The sequence below is a fragment of the Phasianus colchicus genome, chromosome 10 (genome assembly GCF_987193195.1).
Source record: "Phasianus colchicus chromosome 10, bPhaCol1.hap1.1, whole genome shotgun sequence".
NCBI lineage: Eukaryota > Metazoa > Chordata > Aves > Galliformes > Phasianidae > Phasianus > Phasianus colchicus.
The window spans coordinates 10511339-10535157 of NC_143445.1; the positions used below are offsets into that span (position 1 = coordinate 10511339).

General features: G+C 37.5%; 1 protein-coding gene across 7 annotated transcripts in view; it reads left to right on the plus strand.

Annotated features, from left to right (window-relative positions):
- Window positions 1-23819, plus strand: part of LOC116230830 (uncharacterized) — a 209420-nt gene that overhangs the window by 92690 nt on the left and 92911 nt on the right. For 3 of the 7 annotated variants that reach the window (XM_090147294.1, XM_090147295.1, XM_090147297.1), the window contains exon 4: window positions 10544-10662. The exons of 2 other annotated variants lie outside the window; for them this stretch is intronic. In XM_090147294.1, the coding sequence (XP_090003420.1) occupies window positions 10544-10662 (119 nt within the window). Of the gene's footprint in view, window positions 1-10543; window positions 10663-11497; window positions 11589-17491; window positions 17586-18369; window positions 19092-23819 lie in introns of those variants that run through there. 2 more of the 7 variants (XM_090147299.1, XM_090147298.1) reach the window with 2 other exon arrangements.

Genomic DNA, 23819 nt, shown 5'->3' on the forward strand with positions numbered 1-23819 from the left:
CCATTGAAAAGAAAAGAGACAAACCCTTCGTTAGGTATGAGCAGCCTAAACTTGTGTGCGTAGGGAAAGAAAAGAGAGTTTATGGGAACAAAGCAGTTGAATTTTAGAAATGTATTGAGAGTAGTGTAAAAAGAGATCAGGAAATCAAGCCAAAAGGTACTTGACCTCAAAAAGTGCAGTTGCCTTAGTATGTATTAACATGTGTCAGATTTATGGAATGTTTTTTTGTCTTAATGATAAAAAAAATTGTATATTTTTATACTGAATATTGAAAATCTTCCAGCTTCAGATGCACTCAAAGCTCAGCAGAGATGGCTTTGGCTAACCGGTGAGAAAATCTTGTGATGTTGTCTTCCATTCAGTATTCTGACATCTTGAAAGGACATGTCTTTGATATTAAATATGTTATTTTTGAGATGTTATTGAATTACAGTGATAACACAGCGGATTGCGTTAGAATGTGTCTTTTCACTATATTCCTAAAAAGACATGAACCAAAATCTCTATGAAGTGCTTTGACTAGATCTCTGCCTTTAAGGCCACAGCCACATGGTTTTGGGGACCTTTCATGACTTCATGTATTCCTCATGAACAGTTGTAGCTCCACTGACTTTGGGATATTTGAAGGTTCTGTGCATGTAGTTAAGAAGAAACTTCCACGTTTGTAACATAGGCATCTTCTATAGGGATTTATGTACCTTCCTTGGTCCAGTTCATGCAAGCTACTAGAGAGAGAAGTATGCTACATTTACCTGAATGGGTCAGATCTGGATGGAAAGAGAGGCTACTGTGTGTCACATAATAATTTTCACTACAGGAGGAAAATCTTTGTCTTCTTTCTTGTGTGATAAAAATGTATTTTATAATGCATTGTAGATGCCCAGGTGTATTTTTGAGAGTTCTGTCCACGCTGGCTATTGCAGTAGTTCCGTCTGTCCTCAATATATGTAATCCTTCCAGGAAATTTTTTAGAAGGAGGTATTATCATTGGGAAGATACTAGATTTATTAATACAGTCGTGTCAAAACAGTTAATTGAATGCTTTCATCTCCATGACTAATGAAAGATTACACTGCTGCAAAAATATGTCATAGGATTCTACAAATTGTAACTAAAAATAACAGCTTCATTAAATTTAAACATACTTAAATGTTAGTGAAGAAATTGTCTCACTGCAGAGAGCTTTGCAAATGCTTAAGGAAAGCACCACCACTGTACATTTTGGTGTCATAAAGCATAGAGGTTGCTTCTGGCTAAACTCCTCAGAGCTGGGACCAGAGCCTATTTTTCTGGTGGTGTCGCAGTAGGTTTTCTGTAGGAACAATAAACCAGTTAGGTTTTAGGAGATTTTTGCAAGAAAAATAATTGTGTGTGTGTGTCAGCTGATAGTGACTTCTCTGAGAGACCATGCTTTACATGTACTTGTCTGTAATATACCTTTCCTTAAGGTCTGTAGGGGTCAATATAACCTAAAGAAAAAATGGATACTGTAGGCATTCTTCAAAGGAATTGTGCACTCGTTACAGATCTATGGCTCTGGTGGCAGCTGTGCAAGCACAGAAAAATCAGTCTTATGAGTCAGCTCAATTCATTTGAGCTAGAAATTGAGCTAGAAATCTGACATCCTGCCATTACTGGTAAATCCCATCACCTAGCCCCAATCCATTGCTTCTTCAGCCTTTCCATATTCCTCTTCATTTTGACAACTTTGCTTTTTTGTTGTCATTGTTTCTCAGGTTCTCATGTTTGTTGTGCCCAAAACTTGTAAGCCATATTTGCTTCTTTTCTAAAAAATGCATCTTTACCATCTTTTTTCCCACAGAAATGTCTTCTGATGAAATACTTTAGGCTTAATTTTTGTAGCATACTAAGCTACAAGCTTTGTCACCGACTGAAATAATCATGAAGCATGTATTCTCTTTGTTTGTATGTGAAGATCTGAAGTGGATTGTAAATTTATTTCACTAGATCCAAGTTTCCTGAAATTGAGTTGTTGCCTTTGGAATTCCAGAGGGAGAATAGAGACAGGGTAGATATGGCTGTACGTACCTCCTCCAGACTATCAAAGAGAAAATCCAGTTATTTATGCAAATAATGTATAATACAATAGACACTTATGGCACTAGTAAAAAAAAAAAAAAAAAAAAAAGTACTTGTGATATGAAATAAATACAGAATTGATGGCATAAGCCTATGTTCTATGCTTAGCTGCTGCCTTAGTCTCTGACTCTAAGCTGCTCACAGGGTAACTAATTTCCATGGCAGGACTGACTCCCAAGGCTGTTTATTCAGTGTTGGTATTATTGTTTCTTGGAAACTGACATTTCAATAATCAAGACATTCACGTGCATTTTAAGTGGAATTCCATTGTTTTCATTGAGCTTTTTAGGTGACTGTGACATAAAACTTTGGTGATATGAAAAATAAATAGAAGAATCAGGATGGAGGTAAGAAGGAAAACTCTTTTCTCTAATCCCATTCAGTTACTCTTTTCCAATATTACCACGGTAGAGTTCTGATATATTTTATTTGTATTTCCTTTGCACTGCTCTTGTTAAGGAAGATGAACAGTTAAACGTTTTAGAACAATTGTCTAGGAAAACTCTTTACTGCTTTTTCGGAAGTGCAAAAAAAAAAAATAGTACAAACTTAGTTTCTATTTTTCAGTTGTCATTTACTTACTACTTCTTACCTTTCTCCAAACTGATCAGTTTGAGCAGTTGTTATGAGATGTATGACGAATAACTTTGTTTTCTCACAATAAATATGATTTTTATCCCAGAAGTTACAAGTAATTTTAGATCTGTTTGATCCCTTCATAATTGTCATTCTGTGTCTAATTTTGAGTTGTCTCCCAGCTCAGATGTGACATTTCTGGAATTATGTTAATATATACTGCTTTTCTCAAATCCACCCACAGACAGTTTTGCTTCCTCTGCATGATGGACACAAAGGTCTTCAGATCTGCTGATTTGGTAGAAGTGAACTTGGATCATCCAGGACCATGTTATTGGGGCTCCATCTTACGGTAGATGAGAGCAGAATGGCAGTGGCATTATAACTTTTCCAGGCTAGAAGCTAGGGAGAAGAAATTTTATAAATTATGATATGATGTTTTGCTTCGGGCCAAAAACATAATGCATTCCCCAATGAGAGAATGCATTTTTTCAGACTGCTTCAAGATTCATGCAAAATAAGAGTATTTCTAGTAGTTCTATTTTTACAGAGTCTTACATAATAATGATTTATTTGGCATGAACATCACTGTGCAGACAATTAACAAAAAAATATCTCTTTTTCAAGTAATTTGTAATCTCTAGAGGATAGGAATGAGGTCTTGATTATCACATTAGATATTTTGATGAAGAATAATGAACAAAGATTTCAAAATGTAATAATCATGCTAGTTTGATATGTTTTGCATCATTACTTCCATGCTGGATTCTTACTGAAACTAAATCTCAGACCTTTCTGAGACTTTTTTTTTTTCAAGCAATTGCCACTATTTTTAATCTCTGTATCTTTTTATGACCCCAAAAGTTATATTTCTCCATTCATCTACATCACCTTTGTCAGGCATATAGTAACCAAATCCATAATGCAAGAAACATAGATTTGCAAGAAACTATATGGTCTTCATGAAAGCCATGCTCCAAATATTCATATCTAAGAATAAAGCCATCAAGCAAATGGATAATGGCAGAGAAAACCATAATTTCTTGTTGAAAAATCAAAGACTTTTGATTTTTTTGCATTTCATTCACGCAGTATTGTTCTGCTCCCTTAATAAAGTCATTTACAGAAGATAAATTTCCCTAGGGTTTTTTTAATAGTATAGAGCATGAATGAGAAGAAGCTCCTCTCATATTCTGAAGATGAATGGAAATGAGTTAATGAAAACTCATTTAAAAAGTCAGCAGTTGAAATTCTGTCTCCAAATTTCTGAATGAGGCCCTTGGGACCTTCTGTGAGTTGTACTCAGAAATGGTTTCTTCTTTTCTGAGCATGTTCCTTGAGTGTCTTCTGAATTTATGTACTTCACAGTAAAGTACAGGACAGTATCTGGTTGAAGTGAAGGGTTGATATCGCGTATTACATCTGAGAACTAATAACATTTTTTTTATTGTTTTGCTTAGAGCTTTGCCTATTTCTTGCATCTTATCTTGCTACAGTAGTATCTAAGAATGGTAAACTAGAATTATTTCAATTGGAAGAAACCTATAAAAATCAAGTCCCATTGCTCTGAAAAGTTTTTGCCATTGCCAGCTGTGATTATTTCTGAAAATGTAGGTAGATATAGTGTGTATTCTGACCAATGTATTCAAGAGGTCTCTTTACCTTCAGATTTACTCTTTTTTTTTTTTTTTCTCTCCAAGTTTTTTCTACTACCCTTAACGAAATTAAAAGTTGCTCAAAAATGCTGTAAAGTGCTGTAACCTGCTAAATTGGTCCAACTTCGAGCAGTTGGTTGGACAAGACTTCCAGCCTGTATTATCCTGTGCTTCTATGATTCCAGTATTCCTAATATAACTGTTTTATGATGCAGCTGATTAAATTATTCATTATTCAGTTTTCTGTAACCTGTTAGCTCACTCTACTCTGGTTAAAAAAAAAAATAATCAAGAATGCTAATATGAGGCTCAGTCCAGCTTTGAGAGGTCCATAAAAACACAGGCACTATTTGAGATATATGTTTTTATTTTCTTATGATCCAATTTAGAAAAGAGAGAGGTCAACAGTCAAACTACTTCCAGGACCAAATGTAGAACAGAGAAACAATTGCACAATGAAACAATTCCTGTAATAATAATTCAAATCAGGACTGTAATGCCCTCCTATGTGCTGTATGCCCAGATTAACTATGTTGTTTATTCAGTGATTAGAGTACATGGAAACTTCAGCAAACCTAGGCCTGACAAACCTAGCTCTGTGTTCAGTTTACTGCAGTGTCTGTCAGAGGAGCTCACCTGTGCATTCTGAATTACAATAATATTTCCTGGAAATTATGCCGAGTCACAAGATTCTATAGGAGGGAAAACAGTTTTGTTGTGGTTATTTATCTTTACTTAGTGATAATAGTTGTTATCATATATATTATTATTTATCACCTTTATCACATATTGAATTTTTTTGCATATTTAACCACTGAAATGATACATGCCTTGGCAAATTTCCGGTTATCATATATGGCTTGCACTCTGGTTGAAATTTGTACCTTATTTGTTGTAAACCAACTAAGGAATGAGAGAAACAAATTATAAGTTGTTTTTCTAATATTTTATGCTAACTCTAAAACTGTAGGTGTGAAGCCTGCCTGCTAACATCCAGTATAATATAGAAATCTGGTGGATGAATTCAATCCTGACTTAGAAGGCTGCTGGAACAGAAGAATCAAACTTTTTTTTATGCTTTTGTATATTATTGTGTGAAGATTTCTTGGGTGCATGTTTCTCTCAGCACATGATCTGCACGTAAAATATAAGCATAACTTCATATTACCTAGAGTAAAAAAAAAATTAAAAAATGAAAAAAATAAGATGAGAACTAGAATGTTGAATGACTGAAGTTTGTGTCTCCTGTGACTTTTGGTGACAGAAATGTTGTTTTTGACAGTCTCCCATCTTGTTTTCCCACGCCTTGTGAGTCAGTAGGGATTTGCACCTCTTACTGAAAGGGCATCTTTATAGCTTTTAGTCTCAGCTGATTACAGAGGATGTGATGCCTTTGTTATTTACCAAATGGAGCAACCTCCTTTCTATTTTGCATTCGGTTCTTTGTATAGAGAAGCACTGTTTGATCTGTCCTCTCAAATGCATTTGGTGCTTTTTGACAACCTTGCATTGCAGGGACAAATGTTCTGCTAACTGAGAACATAACATGCATCATACAAGGTGAGAGTGGCTTTATGTATATTCTCTTTTTCCTGTCATTCATTTTACTGTGATACTAATATTAAATCAGAGAGAGCTATACCATTTTTAAACCCGTGCTTCTCCCGAGTTTTATCAGAACATGCAATGTCTGTGCAGAAGGATAAAAATGAACTCAAGTCACTTTTTAATCCTTTTCCATAATCTACTGATCAGTGGTTCTTCTGAGAGACTGCAACATGTTGAAGGAGCAATGGCTCAGGTTATATGATGGTTTCCTGATAGTAGAAACAAGGAGTCCTGCAAATGGTGGCAGTCTTGGATGAGGAAAAGCGAAAGGATGGTGGAGTAGAAATGATCCTTTCTTAATCATTTCAGGGTTACGCTGTACACATCCTTATAATTTGTTTTTTGACCAAAGAAAAAATCTTGCTCAAAAGATTTAACTATACTTTTCTAGTTCACTGGGATTGTAATTATTCATAGGTCTTGAGTATGTAGAAATCAGTGACTCTGATGTGCACCTAAAGTGCATTTATTGTGATAGTTGTTAGGTTTTCTGAAAATGGGAAGCAAAAATTGGAATAATAGAATTACCCTTACCTCTATTGCAATGAAACAAAATGGGCTTTTACCTAGACAGTCAGAGATGCATTTAGATAACCCACTCATATAGTTTCAGTATTCCGATAACCTGCTAACTAGTTTCAATTTATTATTTGACTCATATGGACCCATTTTTATGCTGTACTGGTGACAGATTCATTATTTGTGCTATTTACCAGCCTTCATGTGTCTATGGAAAACATACAGTTTTGCATTCTGATCGAATTTCTTTTACTTTTGAGTATACTTTGTACATTAGAACACGGGCTCTTAGAGGATATGCAGTGTTGCAAGAAATGTTTAGCTGTCAGACAATGACAGTCTTTCATTTCCTACAGCTAAAAGGGGTTCATTACTATGACAAAATGCTGCATTTCCCAGTAGGTCTGACTGAATACATGGTTCAAAGAGAATTTTTAGGATGAGTAATGCAGACTGTTAATCTGCTATTAACTCATCTGGAATGCCACATTGAGTAGTTGAGATTTTCAGTTGTTTATGATACTGATACTGAGCGGTGTGCAAAAGCCTAATTGCTTTTAATTGAGCAGTAGAAAAATAACCATTCCCTTTCAGTTTAAAACACCCTTTTGGGCCAAAGACAATCAGAAATCTAAAATTCTGTGTATGACCAATATTCTTCTATCTTAGTTTTGATAGAAGAAACCTTTCTCTGTTGGCAAGCTTAACAACTTGCCAAAACAGATGGTTTGGGTTTCTCTTTGTTCTTCTCCTGTGAATTACATTTCTGAACTCAGAGTGTGCATAGTTTTGTCATACTATTTACAGAACTAAGTCACTGGGGCAGTATTTTTGGATGTACCTTTTTCAAGCACTTGCTATTAAACCTCTACTTTGTATAGTCAAATAAGCTAGCAAAAGAAAATCGATGCAGAGTGGAAAAACTATTCTATTTAATACTGTTAGACAACAGCTAAATAGTTTATAGTGCTTCTACAAGATCTATCATAAAATAAAAACGAGAAGAAAATCAGAAGTTTTATTTTTAGAAAGGTAGCTTGTGCATCAAAGGCAAATGTTAATCCTGAAGTTGGTCCAAAACACAACTGTGTGTAAGGAAACAAAGCAGAAAAATCTTTACTTTGAGATTTGCTAAAGATGGGAGGAAACATAAGCCTTCACTGTGAAATATTTCCAAGTTAGCCAACCGATAATATTAAATATTGCCTTCACCAAGATGAAAGCATCCAGATTGGCCATACAGCAAGAATGGAGGCAAAGCACTAGCAGGCTCTGGATCTCAGTGCATGCCTACATGAGGCTTGTGAGAATGTTTATGTGCTCTAAGGAGTGTGTGGGCAGGCCCATGTGATGACTACTGCCGGCAGTAACACCTGGTTCAATGAGCTGCTCAACTTCCTCTTTGTTCTGCTGCTCATTTTTACTGGGCTGATTTAAGCTGACAATGCTGAGCTTCCATCAGAGATGGAAACCAAGGCCAAAGTATGAGGAAAGGAAGACTGCAACCTTCCTGAGGTCTGTCTGATCAAAGGCTCTCCTTTTTCCTGGGAGATGGCTTCTCAGGCTGGATCTTTGTCCATCCCTGTATGGCTCTGAAGACACAGGCATGCTGTGTTAGCCCAAGAGACTGCAGCAGGGTGCTGCTATTGCACAAATAAGCAAAGAGCTTCTATACCAAGGGACAGAGTTCTGAATGTGATTTTTTTTTTTTTTGACTAGATTTCTATTCCTTCAATTTCTTCTTCCATCAGCCTATTAAGAGGTTTCCCCTTTATAAATAAATGAGAGTTATCCATTGCCCTTTACACAATGCTCTTAGAAATTGTTTCTGTTTACAGAAAGAAGAGCAATTGGTCTCTGATATGAATCTAGCCATTGTGATGGAAAAGTGTATTAATATATTGTAGGGAAGGCTGTTTCAAAGAGGAATATTAAATCAGTCACCCTGTTCATACAGTGTTCAGGAAAACTTCTTATTCCTTTAGTTGTGTCTGACAATTGGTTTATTATTTTAGTATGTTTACACTTTTTTAAAGGTTGCTCAAATAATAAGAACTACTTTGAATTTTATTGGGATGTGTATATGATATTTGGACTTTTGAAGTAAGGAATGCATTATGATGATTTAGAGAACAAAGAAAAGGATGAATTGGTAATTAGAAGCTGATTAATCAAAGTTGTTTTTGTGATATCTGAGGGTCCAAGCAGAAGGAGCTCCCTGCTCCCCTGGCCATGAGATCACCACAGAAGTAGGCAATACCTCTCGTAACCAGGAATTTGCTCAGGGAGCAGCATGGAGGGATGGGCATGACACAAGAGGAATGAACAGCAAATAGGATATTTATCTCTGATCTTTTCTCAGAGAGGTGTAGGTGGCTGAAAGGAGCAATCTGAGTAATATACTTGGATAAGTGAGATAATGGGCTAGTCCATTTTTAGAGGATAATTTTCCTTGTGCTGATTGTTGCACCTACGCCTACTTGAATAAGGAGATCCTTGGCTTTACTGGACACCTGAGAGTGTTTATTTTAAAAAGAAAGTTTATTTTAAAAAGAAAGTTAACAGATTTTTGACTCCAGGTATCTTCCTTGATTCAGGCTTTTTGTTCCAGGTTAATCAGTGTATCCAGTAAATCTATATAATGCAAAATATCCTTGTAAATCAAAAGAACTCTGTGTTGTAATGGTATGGACAGTTCTGTGCTAGTTCCCAATTCAGAGACTAGGACAAGTCTCTAAAATATTCCAACCTTTACTTGTATTGCCATTTTGCATTGTTCCTAATCACTACTGAAAATCCTACCAAGAAAAATAGTATAAATACAGTTTGTCATATTTGCAAAGCAGGAAGACTAAGTATCATTTTAGACAAAGAGCATATCCTTTGAGTATAAAATTAATTGATATTAGAGGAGCAGAGAAGTGATAAAGGATACTATTTGATGTGAACTCATCACAGGCAATGGTAACTGGTCAACTCAATAGGCAAGAATGGGTAATGGAATGTGAGGTGTTTCTGAGCACTTTGCCAGCTGGGCTCTTCCTTCACAGCTTTGTATTGCTTTGGTTTCTCAGCCTAAATAAAGCAAGAGATTTCAGCAATAGATTTCTCAGGCATATTTGTAGCTTTCAGAGATTATGTATAAAGATCTGTATTTTTCAGGCATTTTCATAGTTGCAGATACCCTAGAGTAGTGGCTTATGTTGTAAATTCTACTAGACCAGACAAAATAGCCTAAATTAACCTCTTTTTCAAATAATTAAGTACACAAACTTTAGCTACAGAGTTTATTACTGTGTTTGAATGCCAAACAGCATGGTGACTTTAAAAAATCTTGTTGATGCAGTCTGTTGACACAGATTTCAGGAGAATAGATGCAACAGTCTTAGGTTTCTATGGGTTTGTATACAAAGAACTGTGAGGAACATGGAATAAATCAGTATAATGTGATCAGATGAAATCTGCCTGACAGAATCTCAGCCCTAAAAAGGCAGAATGTTTGGGATATCATGTAGGGAGCTTAAACTACAAAGCGTCTCACAAAATTGCCTCTGCTGCAGATTTCCACTGAGCCTCACCCCTGTTAGTGGAGACTTCACCTCCTATTGCTCATTGCCTGCTCTGTAAACATTTCAACCAGGAAATGGAAATGATATTTGACATTCTTAGAATCATTGGGAAAGAAACAAAAAGGAGAGAACAGTTTGTTTTGTTAAAAAAAAAAAAAAAAAAAAAAGAAGAGAAGAAACTCTTCTGAGTACCATTTATTATGGCCAGAAGTTGATGTAATATTGAATCAATCATCAGCAAGTATGCTGCGTGTGCTCATAAACTTCTGCTAATGATCATACTGAGAAATGAAAAATAAAACTTGGCAGGGAAAGGTAGGACAAGGCAAATAACTTCTATTTTAATGATACAAAAACAGTTTTGAAATTACATACGTTTTGTGGGAGAACCTAAATAATTTCGAAAGCAGTTGACTTTTCTACCAAGAACTGAGAAAACACAGCTTTTCTTTTCTTTTTTTTTTCCCACTTGAAATAATTAGTTTACCCAAATTTCTACATGTTTTATTGAAACAGGCTCTGTATTTTATTCACTGGAGAGAACCAGCAGAAGACCTCAGGCTATTTTCTAGCTGATTTAATTAAAAGAAGCTTCAAAGTTCTAATGACCATACCAAGGATAGAAATCTCAGAAGGTGAGTGGGATCTTATACCAGCTAGGATGAAAGACTCTTTGAAAACTCAGATGCTTTATTATTCTTTGTTATTTATTCCTTTTGCTGTTAGCACACAGACATGTCAGGATCTGTGCACCATAGGCTCTGCATCAGTGGGTGAATGAGCACTGAGTGAAGGCCTGTGTGGTTTGACATCCATATTGGAAAATACTATAGACAGCTTTGCAAGGTACTGCCTTGCCACGTCATATGTAACTATGGAAGTCTACACAGGAGAAAGCAAATCTTTAGAGAGATCCCAACAAAATTCAGTTTCTATTGTTTTTGTCTCATCATCTGTTGGAAAAGAGAGTTATGGGTCTGCAGAGAAATCGTGGGGTAGTTTCTCTGCCCAGAGTTCTCTAGGATTTCCAGAAATAGGCAGACTCACTCTCCGCTCTTTCTCCTGCCCCAGAAGGTTTCATATTCGCTGCAACATGGTTTGTTTCATGTCTGTATAGCCATGAGCCTCACTTTCCAGGGAGGAAGAAGTGTGCAACATCAACCCCATATAAGCAATCTCACATTATTATTATGGTAAACTCATGCTCTCCACAGTCAGACCATCTGAAACTGAACAGGTGCTCCTATGTGTAACATATGACATTGTTCATCGTTATAATCAAGCATTATCATGTGATGCTTTCTTGGGCTTCCTACTTTATTGAGAATCAAAATAGAAAAATGAAACTGTTAGTACTTATCTTCATATTTTTTGGTTTCTTTCCTATTTACTAGCCATGACTCCAACCCTGCTGAGAGGGAAATTCTGACTGTAATTAATCACCTTTCTCAGTGCTGCTCTTTATCTCAGATTGCTTCTCTTAGCACACTCAGTTAATGGCTGGACAAAGAACTGTGGGATAAGATGCCTCTTACAGAAGCAGAGCTGATACAAAGAGCAGGTAAGGGTGCTATGCGCCTACTGCCAAACCACAAATTTTCCTTGTGCTTATGAATGTACCTGTTTTTATGTACAAACTGTAGGTCCTAGTGATACTCAGACAAGAGTATTAAGACCTTCTGTGCATTAAAGAGAAACACAAATAACTAACTAACTGGGAGAGAGACAGTGTTTAGACAGTGTTTGAAGTGGCTTGCCAAGCAAAAGTAATCGTGTGAGGAGAAGTGGCAACAGCAGGACATAGTAGGAAGGGGAGCCCAGGGAATGGCTTATGGCAGTCATTCTCAGCAATGAGCATTACAAAATGAAAATGGCTTGGGGCCTTGGCGGAGGGGCGGAGGTTTTGTGATGAGTCAGTTCCAGATTGCTGCATCTCAGCACTGTTGGAGAGCAAAGGGATGTGCTCTGTATCACAGCTCTGTGACACAAAGCATAGGGAAAGTGCTGAAAAGAAAGTCCGAGCATCTTTTTAGGGTGTAGCTGAAATGCTGAGTCATGGCTTGAAGCAGGGATTGAGCACCTGGTAGGAAGGCAGGGCCGACCCAGCAGAGCTCAGGTGCATGCAATGTGCCTGAGTGACTGGAAGGGGTGGAGCCAGGATGCACCCCTTCCCAGACCTCATTTAAGGGTTGGCGGGGGAGGTGAAGAGATCTCATCTGGAGATCCCTGTGCATCTGAGGACCTTAGAGACCTTCCAAAGGTAGGCAGCTTCTTTATCTTAATTCTGCGTCTGCTGCTGTTATGTCTGAGTGGACTCTCAGGCTTGCTATGACCTGGGACCTCGCTGCTCTGCTGTCTTGTTGTGCTTTCCATTGTGTTACATAGAGATTAAAGGGCTGCTGATTTCCAGATACTAATTTTGTAAGTGAGAATCAGTCAGTGTGTCTTACTATCACAGGAGTGGGCCAGATTGAGGGTGCAAGGCTTTGGGGTAACATTACAGAGATAAGGACGTGCAACCTAATGAGTGAACTTAAATGAAGTCTATCTTAAAACTGTTGTGTGCTTCTGTATTTTTGAAATTGTTGTGTCAGCCCTGCTTTTGTATTTCTACCAGTCTAAACAAAAAATTGTTGTCTTCTTTTAGAGCATGCTATATTATGGGACTGAAGTGCTGTAGCTTTGCAAAGACAAACAAAAAAGCACCACCACAACATGCTTTTTGATTGTATTTAAGCAATTAGATTACGAGTCTAAACTCTTTGAATTTCAATGAGTGTATTATTAGATTACCTTCAAAATATTGAGGTTGAAACAAACAGAGAAATCTGTTTTCAGGCAGCAGCTGGAATTTTGGCCATTTTTACAGGTGGACTCAAGACAACAACTCAGTACTCACTGTTGTGGACATAATATTTATAATCTGGTGTTTTAGGGATTATCTCTGAACTCTGTGCTCCTGTGCTGTAAATATTCCACACCAGGTCAGGATGTTGACTGGGGAAATTTGAAATGCTCTTGTCAGAAAGGAGCAGTTCTCCCGTCACTGGTTTTCTAGTGATGAAGTGTCATTGATTCTTTATTCTCCTTTATGTGAACTCAGCTAGAAGATAAAAGTTTTATGGTTCCAAATTTATTTCCTTCTTATTTTTAGTTTCAAGATGGGAGAGAAAGTGTAAGGAGAATTATAAAATGAGAAATTGTTCTGTGCCAGAATCTGTGGGACCAAAGTATGAAAAACATATTGTGGATTTCTGCAAAAAAAAATAGATTGTTTCTGTATAATTCTCCCTCTCATCAACCTACCCTTTTCTGTTCAATGTAGCTATTAATTGTGGATAATTCTATTTGTGTGCATTTGTGAAATGTTTTATTATTCAAGAAGCTTGTCATTCAAGACGCTTGTCATTAAATCTAGCTATTTATCCATTGATAAATGGTCATGAAATCATAGATGCATTTGAGTTGGAAGGGACCCTTAAAGGTCATCTAATCCAACTCTCCTACAATGAGCAGGAACATCTACAACTTGGTCAGGTGTTCAGAGCCTGGTCTGGCCTGGTGTTGTCTCTGGACACAAGGCTTCTACTACTTCTTTGGGCAACCTATGCCAGTGCCTTCCTATCCTTTAAAAACAAGCAAACAAAAAAAAGCCTTTCTACTTACATCCAATCTAAATCAGCCTTCTTTTAGTTAGAAACCATTTCTCCTCGCCATTCATTTAGTTTTCTCCATGAATGTTACATTAGGAAATGGAAACTGTTTATTCAGTTAAGGAATAAAGGATGTTACAGTGTGGGTGAATGCAGTAGAGCTCTCCATGTTTTCCAAATGCATCACAAACTAAATGTAAAAACAAACAAACAAAAAAAAGCCAGTAGTTATGTCTCTGAAGAAAGAAAGTCATGGTATAGCATAAAGCAGCAAGTGAAAAACTATGGAGCTCAAAAAATACATCTGGAAGAAAATAGGGAGGAAGCTCTTCCCTACTGGCACCGCTTGTACCTCTGCTGGTGGCTGAGCTTCTGGAGAGCCCTCTGTGTGCATAGCCTTTTGTATGGTAAGGAGTCCTCAACTGACCTGGTAACAACACAGAGCTGCTACCAGCCCTAACGTTGTGTGCTTTGTGCCTACCTGCACATTTTGAACTGTTGTGCTGTCAAACACTTGACGTATTGAGCTCTCCTAGGACAACTATTATTTTAACAAGATTGTTAAAGCTCAATTTTTATTTCCTGGTCTTTAATGGCACAAATGTTAGTAAAGCTACTACCTAGTTCTGGCACGGCGTTCCCCAATGATTAATGCACTGCGTGCTGTAGCTCTGCCACAGGCACAGCACAGTGTTCTGAGGAGCAGCAGGAGCTGAAGCATGGAGCTAGAAAGCATTTGTGCATTCAGCATTTCGTGGCTATTGAGAAAACAATATCTGATTTTTATTGTAGAAGGTCCACTAAGGAAAAAGCCAGGAAGCAAATGAAAGTAAGGGTCCATCAATCATTTCTTTGGGCTGGGGACAATTATTTATTACTTTGACAAGATCTCTCCTGTGCACTTGCAGGACTGTGTTCTGTGTGGTAGGCAATTAAATGCATGCATTATACATGAAAAATATAACTACTTTTTGTAAAGCATCCAGCAAAGGAGAACGTTAACTGCAATGTTTTTTAAACAAAAAAGGGATGATAAATGGGGCAGGGAGGTATGGGAAGGAAGGTACAGCGTATGGTTGGTGCAGCACCCTGGGGTGAGGTGTGTGTATTTGCACATTGGGCTCTGGAGCAAGTGGCTGCCTATATGCAAATAATACAACTGCATCCAGATACATAGTTTGTAGTTTAAGCCTTAAATGTTGCATTGTAAAGAACAGGTTGCATGGTACACCTTGCTTGAGGGAATTCAGTGCTAGAAGAGCACTGTCCTATAGCACCATTGTCTTCTCCACCCAAAGAAAAAAAAAATCAGAACATTTTAAGGAAGCACAAGATAAAGAAATATGAGACAAAAATAAATCTTCAAGCACATCAGGCGCTGGAAACCTGCTATAAAGTCTGAGGGCCAGCAGAGGATCCTGGCAGAAGAGGCCATGCTCAGTGACAATAAAGTCACTGCAAGAAGCTAAATGAAACCACTGCTTCTGTTGGGTAACAATCCACAAGATTCCCTTAATAGAAACCTCAGGAATGAGTTCTTCAGGCTGTGAAAATACAATGAAAACATCATCTCGCTGCTTGGCAGTGCTCAAAATGAAACTGAATGCTGGGACTTCTGACACAGGAACAGAGAACCTCTTTTTTCCTAACATATAAGTACAAGCTTTATCTGCATCTTGAACTCTGCCTACTCATCTAGAAAAGACAGATTATAATTGGAGGAAGTGCAGTACAAAATGGAAGATGATAATCAAATTTATGGAATGGCTTCTGCATGAGGATCAGCTAAATAAGCCAGGACTTTCCTGTGGGGGGGAATCTCTAAACAAACTAAACAAACACAATGAAGGGTATATGGTGGATATCTGCAAGGTCAGGAATGGCCTGGAGATGGTGCAAAGGGACAAACTATGTTATCTCTTCTTAGAAAAATTTGAGAGCATGACGTGGATCATTGGCAACAACCAGCCTCAGAACAGCCAGGAAGGGCTGAGCTGCCCTTCAAAGACTGGCTGAGCTGTGAGCTCCTCCCCCCAATAGTAACTTCACAGGAAAGGCAGCCACTGTGGTTGCTGACACATGGTGATTGCTGCGAGTGCAGGGCAGCCTGTAGCTGGAAGTTCTTGAATTGTTAAGGGAAATGTGATGTACACGTTGCTTCTGCACTATGGGCTAGGCATCTGCTCATAGCTAAAACTGCATAAAAATTTCTGTTGTTGATAGTCCCACACTATGTTCTTAAATACTTTGCTAATACAAACATACTAAGTATATGTGTGCATATATCTGTATATTGGCTTTCTCCTTGCGTGCGTGTAGCTAGGCACAAAAGTAATGAAATGTTTCTCACTGCTGCCTGAACAAATTCAGTCTCGGGTTTAACTTTCAGGTTCATGAAGTTTGCTGGTTCTGATTGCTTTTTACTTGTGGCCCCTATTTTTCTGATTATTCTTCCTGTGACCTTTATTTTCAGCCTCTTGTGGGATGAAAACCTTCCCCTATCTGTGAGATGCGTCAGATGTTGCAAAAAGTGATGGCAAGGTTTTAGACTCTCTGTCAACAGGAAGATATGGGACCTGGAGCCAGGTCCTTGTCAGTGTGTCTGGATAGCTGTCTGCTGCTGGAGATGTGTTGTCAGGTGGGAGCAGGGAAGAAACTTCCTTCAAGCATGAGGAAAAACCATCTGGCATCAGTTATTGGTTGATGCAGAAGCGATCTAGCAGGTTAAATACATGCAAAAAGCTGGGGTAGCCTTCCTGGGCTCCAGGAAGAGAGGATGGTCGGTGCCCTGTGTGTTGTCGCTCTCTGGGAGCATGCCTTCACTTAATAAGGAGCTTCTGGTATGTGTGTGGTAGAAATGAGTGCTATGAAATTATGTCATATGGAGCTGTGAGGATGTCCCACACTAAATTTGCTTGTTTAAACTTCCATTTGTGAGTGGCAAATAACAAGGAATGGCAGCAAGCTTGTGTGTGCTGGATGGAAGTGGCCAGAGGGAATTTCCAGACATTACTTAAGTCTTAACAGGAAAAAGAAAAACAATTAACTGAAACTTCAGTGCAACTAAAGCACATGTGGGGGTAGGTTTTCTTAAAAATAATGTTTCTGACCAGCATAAAATGAAATGTGTTATAATAACATATTTCACTCTTCAAATTGTGTTGCTTGACCTTGATAAGCATTTCATAAAAGCAGGCTAAAAATAGTATTTTCATGTTTCTCTGCTCCTTCAGAAGCAGTGAATTGAAAAATGAGTTAATAGCAAATTTTAGTCATAAAAGATTCAATTTTATGAAAGGACTTGATGAATAACAAATCTGTGGATCCCTTTTCTGTTACACTGCCCTTTTTGATAGTGCTGGGTTGAAGTTAGCGCCTCCATTTTTAAGTTGTGGATCAGCATTACTGTACCCTTTGCATCCCTGGTTTAATGCTTAATCTTGTTCAATGTTATTAAAGGAATTCTCACTGATGTGAGCATTTCTTGTGCGCTAAGTTGGTGAACTGCTGTGTTACCACACTCTCAAAATGCATTTAATCTTCCTTTGCTTAATGCTGTACGTATACTCAAGGTTATTTAGCAGCAAAGGATCAGCCATTGATATGTAGATGTGGAGAAACGTGGAATTGTTAATTTGAAGGAAAAGTACACGCACCATAGACTCAACAGCATTTGGTATCCTGGGTCACTGTGCACACATGAGCCTGTCCTGATAGACTGTTCACCTAACCCAAACTACTGCTTACATCTTTTATGGTGTTACAGGCTGTAAATAGCATCTGTGAGCTACTTCTTTGTTTTTACTGCTAGATTCATTGGATAGAATGGCACAGAACTGGAGAGCAGTGCCGTGATGCTGTACTCATGTGGTGTGGCACTTGGTAAGCTGTTCTGACTGCAGATGGTATGACTTTTTATTATTTTTTTTTTTTAGATAGGGCTTCAAGATTTCTCATGGTGGTATCTTCAAACCAGCTCTAAACTGACTCAGGGGTGGGGGAGGTTGGGGAAAAACAAAGGTAAAGAGTTAAGGCTTTCTGATTTTACCTTTATGTTAGAGATGGTTTTGGAGCTTCAGATGCGTGTAATGGATTGTGAAGATACTGCACAAAAGGAAGTTCCTTCTGGGGCCTCTGAGATAAGCATCTTCCCTCTGTTGGTACACTCCGGGACACCTCCAGTATTTGACTTTGCTCAGACTTTTAAAATGAACTAACCTGTTAAATTTCATTATGTTTTACTGTCAACTTAAATTGTGCGATGGTACTGGTAAAGGGAATGCTGTCTCAGTGAAAAAAAAAAAAAAACAACAGTTCTTGAAGTGAGATCTAATTTTCTGGATATACTTAAGAGTCAGAGTTTCCTGATTTAATTGGAAAAATTCTCTCTAGTACCAGCCATGGCACAGAAAGGCAGAATTTCTGTGTTGAAACTGAGCTATTAGAAAGGAAAATAATGAAGATTTAAAAAAAGAGGATGAAAAGTACTTTCCACAGAAAATGATAGTACTATTTACTTCCATAAATGATTTCAAAATGTAGCTACTGAATTCTTGAAACAGTTTAACATCCCAAAAAATAACAATTTCTCTTTTGTTGTGGCTACACAGAAGATATAGGTATAGGACAGGCCTAGCTGTTGCTATTGGGCTGGGATGGTAACAACTTTCTGTATCCGTGCCATTTCAGCCATGGAAGTACAAGGTCCAAATGTTAAAGATCTGAAGCAAGTTGGTGTGAAGACAGCTCTTACAGTTGAAATGCACCCCCTCCCCCCTTCCACAGCACAGCTGTCATATGGAAATATTATTCCTCAAGGCTGTTTATTATTCCTTAGTAAAATTGAAACACCAGTACATTCCAGAGACTTTCTTGCATAGTCATCCTGATTTATCATTAGTCTTGTCAAACTTTTTTGTCTATGGTTGAAAACAATCTAGGCCTTGGTCATTGATTCTTTTTCTGTGATGTTGGTTGACATCAGAAGTTTGTTAGACGAAACAATGCTATAAATAAACTTGAACTATTTTTAGATGTGAAAATAGCATTAGTTAGAGATCAGAGTTGGTGCCAATGAACCCAATTTATTTTATTGCATGCTGGAAATAGATACAGAAGATGGAAATAAAGACTTAGGGAGAGTATTTTGACAAGAGCTGTGTTCAATAATGGCTCTCGTTTATATCTGAACTGTAAAGTACAAAGGGAAATAAATGCATCTTATCTGCATAATCACCGAGCCCTTTAGAGTGAGCATGCCTTCCTCCTTAGCTAGTTATTTCCCTTTCTTTTCACTGGATGAGGGAGTTCTTGTGCCTGAAGTTCACTAAGAAGAGTGCAAGACAAGCAGTATGTTTGGTGCTGTGAGCTGGACTATAACTGCTGCTCCCATAGGGGTGGTGGTCCCTGCTGTCATTTCTGCTCCTCTTGCATCTGAATCAAAAGGTGTTAGCTACCATTTTGCTAATATATATTAAAAAAACAAACAAACAAACAAAAAAAACTTCTCAAGTGCATTTAGTTAAATGGATTTTGACCTATTGGAGCAAGTAGAGGATGGGGAGCGGTCACTTGGAGCTTGGGGCCAGCAGTCTTTTCACTCAGTGTAGCAACTAATCTGATCTTCAGTGTGGCACTAAAGGCTCTTCCCTCCATGTCTGCAGGATTTAGCTTATCTGTTACAATAGGTAAGGATGTCAGTGACTGTTAACAGCATAGTTACTATTTCAGCGCTGGCTGTATTACCAATGACACCTTCAGCCAAGTGGCTCCTGGTGTGTTAGATCTGAAGAGGTGTATAGCTGGGGGCTGCTTGAATTGCTTTCAGCAGGAATGGGCTGGGTACCTTTGGCTGCAGCACGATGGTGCTGGAAGCGTGGGGCTGCTTTGAACTGCTGGCTGCAGGGCTGGGACAGCTTTGCTCTCTGCTGTGCTCTGAGCCAAGTTCAACATCAGAAGTTGAGTTCCAGCTTATAAGTAATTTTTTTTTTATGAATATACTTCTAATTTTCCTGGGAAAGTCATTATTTTCTGACAATGGTTAGTATGATCTCGTGTATTTCATTAAGCATAGCTTGTATGATATTGAAATCTTTAAAATGTAAGAAACTCGTTTATTTAGGATATTCTGACAAATAGTTTCAGTTATCTCCTCATCACTTGTGACAAATCTTCTGGGGATGAACCAGCTGTAAACATGTGCAACTCTTGTCTCAAGGTGATGAGGTGTCTGCAAATGGTAATTCCAGTGCACTGTCATTCCTCCTAGTATCTGCTGCAAAGTGCACATTTAATTATCTAGGTCTAATCTTCCTTTCTGGGACAAAAGGACCTCAGTGCAAGGAAACTTGTCTTTAAATGTTAGGTCAGATTGTTTCTTTTCTATGCATCATTGTTGCAGGGTAAACAAAAACTGATTCAACAATAAAGCTTCTTGAATTTTCAGAAAGCCCAATCCACTCTGTCCATTTAATCCATTGTGGTTATATTGAATGCTATTCATTTTTCATTTCACTTATGACTTGAAAGTCTGAGAGTATCTTCAATTATGATGTTTGTTGTTTGGAATGGCAGTAAAAGAAGATCATAAGAAGTAGGTGATAACAAAGAAATGCTAATTGGCATTGGTGGCAAGGCAAATGCATTGAACTAATATGTTCCAGAGATTTTTGTCAGTTTTCTTTGAAGGTAAATTGATAATGATAGGAGAGATGAAGCCACTAATAGGAAAGTAAAATCCTCAGAGCTTCTGTCTTCACTGCTTTTCTTATAAGGACTTTTCTTATGATTAGGATTTTAAGCACTTTGTACGTTGCCTATACCTATCTGTCCATTTCATTGCTTACATTTAACACATTTAAGCTGTAAACCAGTTCTGAAAAGCTTCTGCGATAGCACAGCTCTGTGCTTATGTCAGGGAGTGGAGAACACTTCCTCCACACATAGCAGTTCCTTCAGAGGAGGTGTCTGTAATACAATCCATGCTCTGAAGATGTACGAGTCAGTATGGTCTCATTCAAGTTCTTTGTGATATCATTTAATCCTGCGTAAGTCCTGCTGTGTTTGAATAAAATAAATGGGAGTGATCTCTACCTGCTTTTAGTGTGAGATGGGTCTCATCTGAACTGGAAGTGGTTACAGATTTTTTGTAAGACTGAGAATTTAACAAGTCCTGCTTGGGCACACTGTTCATGTTGCAAGCTGGGCTCTATTCATCAATTTGATGTGCTCTATAGTTGCAGGACATGTTCAGCTGATGTTTTTTAAAAAAGCTAATGTACATGGAAGACAAAGCAGCAGGCATGTATTAAAAATCTAAAATTTCAAGCTGGAAAAGGAAATGTTGCATGTGGTATCTGAACTCAATTCCACCTGTTTCAGGTTTGACATAATGGACAGAACAGTGCGTCTGACCTCTGCAAAAGTTGCATGTGTGAGCATCACTGGTTACATAACTTGCTGGGTACTACAAGACATCATGCCTGTAGTTTTGTATCTGGACCTGAAAAAATATATATATTTTTAATGATTTTATTTTCTATTAGAATTCCACTCATCCAGAAATCACTTTCAATATTGTACTCACCGAGCAGCAAATCCAGGAAAGAGAATGTTTCTTTCAGAGCTCGCTGTCTGAAACTCAGTCACTTAAATCCCTTGGTGCGTATTTATAAGTTAGCTGTTGATTTGATTTACCTGACAAAATGATTCTAATCTTCAGTAAATTGTACTGGAATGTCAGCAAGGTAAACTGCCACCGCACCGCATAACACAACCCATCACAAATCAGCATCACTGCATCCCAGAGAGGGCACACTTTGAGAATCTGAAACGAACGCAGATTACATTTACAAAACTGAAGGGGAAAGAATATCTGTGCAGCGACATGTAATGATGCTATTAAATTTCAGTCTAGTTTTTTTTTTAACAAGGCACAGGCCTTTAAATTCTTTGCTTCTTTGTACTTTGAAGTGTAGTATAATGTTTTTCAAAGAGTTTAATGTGAATGTATATAGACTACAGGAATGCCTAGCGAGTTCCAAAACATTTAAATCATCATCAATTTTTCTCATTTAAAAGAAAGTATTTCATGCCTTTGTGGTGGGAGCAGGGATTTTGAATTAGTGATTTTTTTGAGTTTCCAAGTTAGTTTTAGATCATTAAGATCTAAAAGCTTAAAAATCTCTGTTAATTCTTTAATTTCCTTGAAATTAGCTTGTTACATGAGGATTTTTTTTCCCTTCTTCTTAACATTTAATTTACTGTAGTAAATAACAGTGAAAAATTTGACTTTAATCACATTGACATAAGATAATTCCTTTGGCAGGGCATTTTTGAACATTAAGAATTTTATTAAGGGGATTAAATCATTGCCTCTAGTAATTGCTGAGAATAACAATACTCTTTTGACCCAGCAGTTCCCAAAGCACATAATTGAGTCTCCTTGGGCACTGTGAAAGTGCTCGATACTGTCTTTCAAAGGTATTTTTGGGATAATTACAGTACTGGATGATAATTCTGTGCAATTTTTCTTGTCTACTAAGAATCTTAAAATCTTCTAAAAATCTCCTTTCACTTCTAGGAAGCCTTTCTCTTATCATTACAGAATGGAGGATAATGAGAAACTTAGCAAAATAGTATTTTGTTTTTATAATGTTGGAATCACTTAGTTTTAGCAAGATACTGTTACACTTGTTCAATTAGTACTTTCCTTTATTATGCTACAGGCAAAACATAGCTTCTGCCATAAATAAAAAAGGTGTTTTTTATATTTGTAATAGGTTTTAATTGCACTGACCCTGTTGGGGGTCCTGGTAGATTTTACTGTGGTCATGTAGGATGTTGCTGAGTGAAAGCTGTCTAGAAGACTCACTACATTTGTTTTCATAGTGCTGTTGAATCTTTTGCCTACCCTAATCAGCTCGTTTGCAGTGTGGAAGAGTAGAAGACAGAGGGGAAATTTACTGAAAAAATGCTTGCTTCTGGCCTGATCAAAAATGGGAGATAATCATTTTTCTGATATCAACTTAATGTGATTAATTTAAAACTAAGGCAGATTTTTTTTTCCAGTAAGTATGAAATAAGTGGAGAATATGAAAGTCAAGTTGTGGAATAGGTTTAGAGCTCTGAATTTTGGCTGATGTAAAACATGTCTGTTAATGTTGGTGTGCAAGCATCTGTGGTATGCAGGTGCCCTTGAATTTAGTGTTGTGGCTGTGACTGCCTGCAGCGTGTTTGACTTCTTACAAGTAACTGCAGAGTAGAAGCTTACATTAGCAAGTATCTGAGTTTAATCTGTAATGTAAAGCTTCTTTTAAAAAAAAAAAATGGAGTTGACATTATCTTTGTCTTTCTCTGTCTGCTTTTATTCTGGTCTCTGTATCTCTCTGTGTCTCTAACACATCTCACCATGCCAATTCATCATAGCAATGCACAGCTATGGTTGATGAAAGCAGAGTTCTTCAGTCCTACTCGTCATTCCCAGAAAAGAAAAAGGAAATTCAGTGTCTTTTAGAATATAATTTGTCCTCTTCTGCTGAAAGATATGATCTTTTCCCATCTGTTGCATATTATTTGTCTTTAATCATTAGAGATTGGCTTAAGGCTGAAGCGTATAATTTAATATCCCTATCAAAGATATTAGTCTTTGTTACTTTTTTCATGTTTATCAGAACTGAGAGATAGTAAGGACACAGTACAGTAGCACTAAAAAGGAATGAAATCTTGCACTGAAAATAGATCCATAAGGCAAGAAGAATGTTGTTACTGTGTGTGTGTATACATGTAAATCAGGAAAGAGTGGGCTAGCACAGTTCAAACTTTCCTCCTCCTTTCACATCAAATATTATCTTTGTTATAACCAATATTTCTTTTTCACTACTGTACTGTGTAAAAGGGAGAAATGTATTTATTTCTGCCTTGATTCTGTTTGGTCTATTAGGGCAATTCATGAGATGAATTCTGGTACTATTAAATGTTTAGATCAAATGAAAATATGACATATATTAGCACCAACATAAAATACTAGTGGCATATTACACTCTGTATTTCCAGTGCAAAAGGGACTCTTTGTTCACATCAAGACATCTGAAAGTTCTTTGTTATTTCCAAATGGTATTGAATGCAGTGCTGGATTCCTT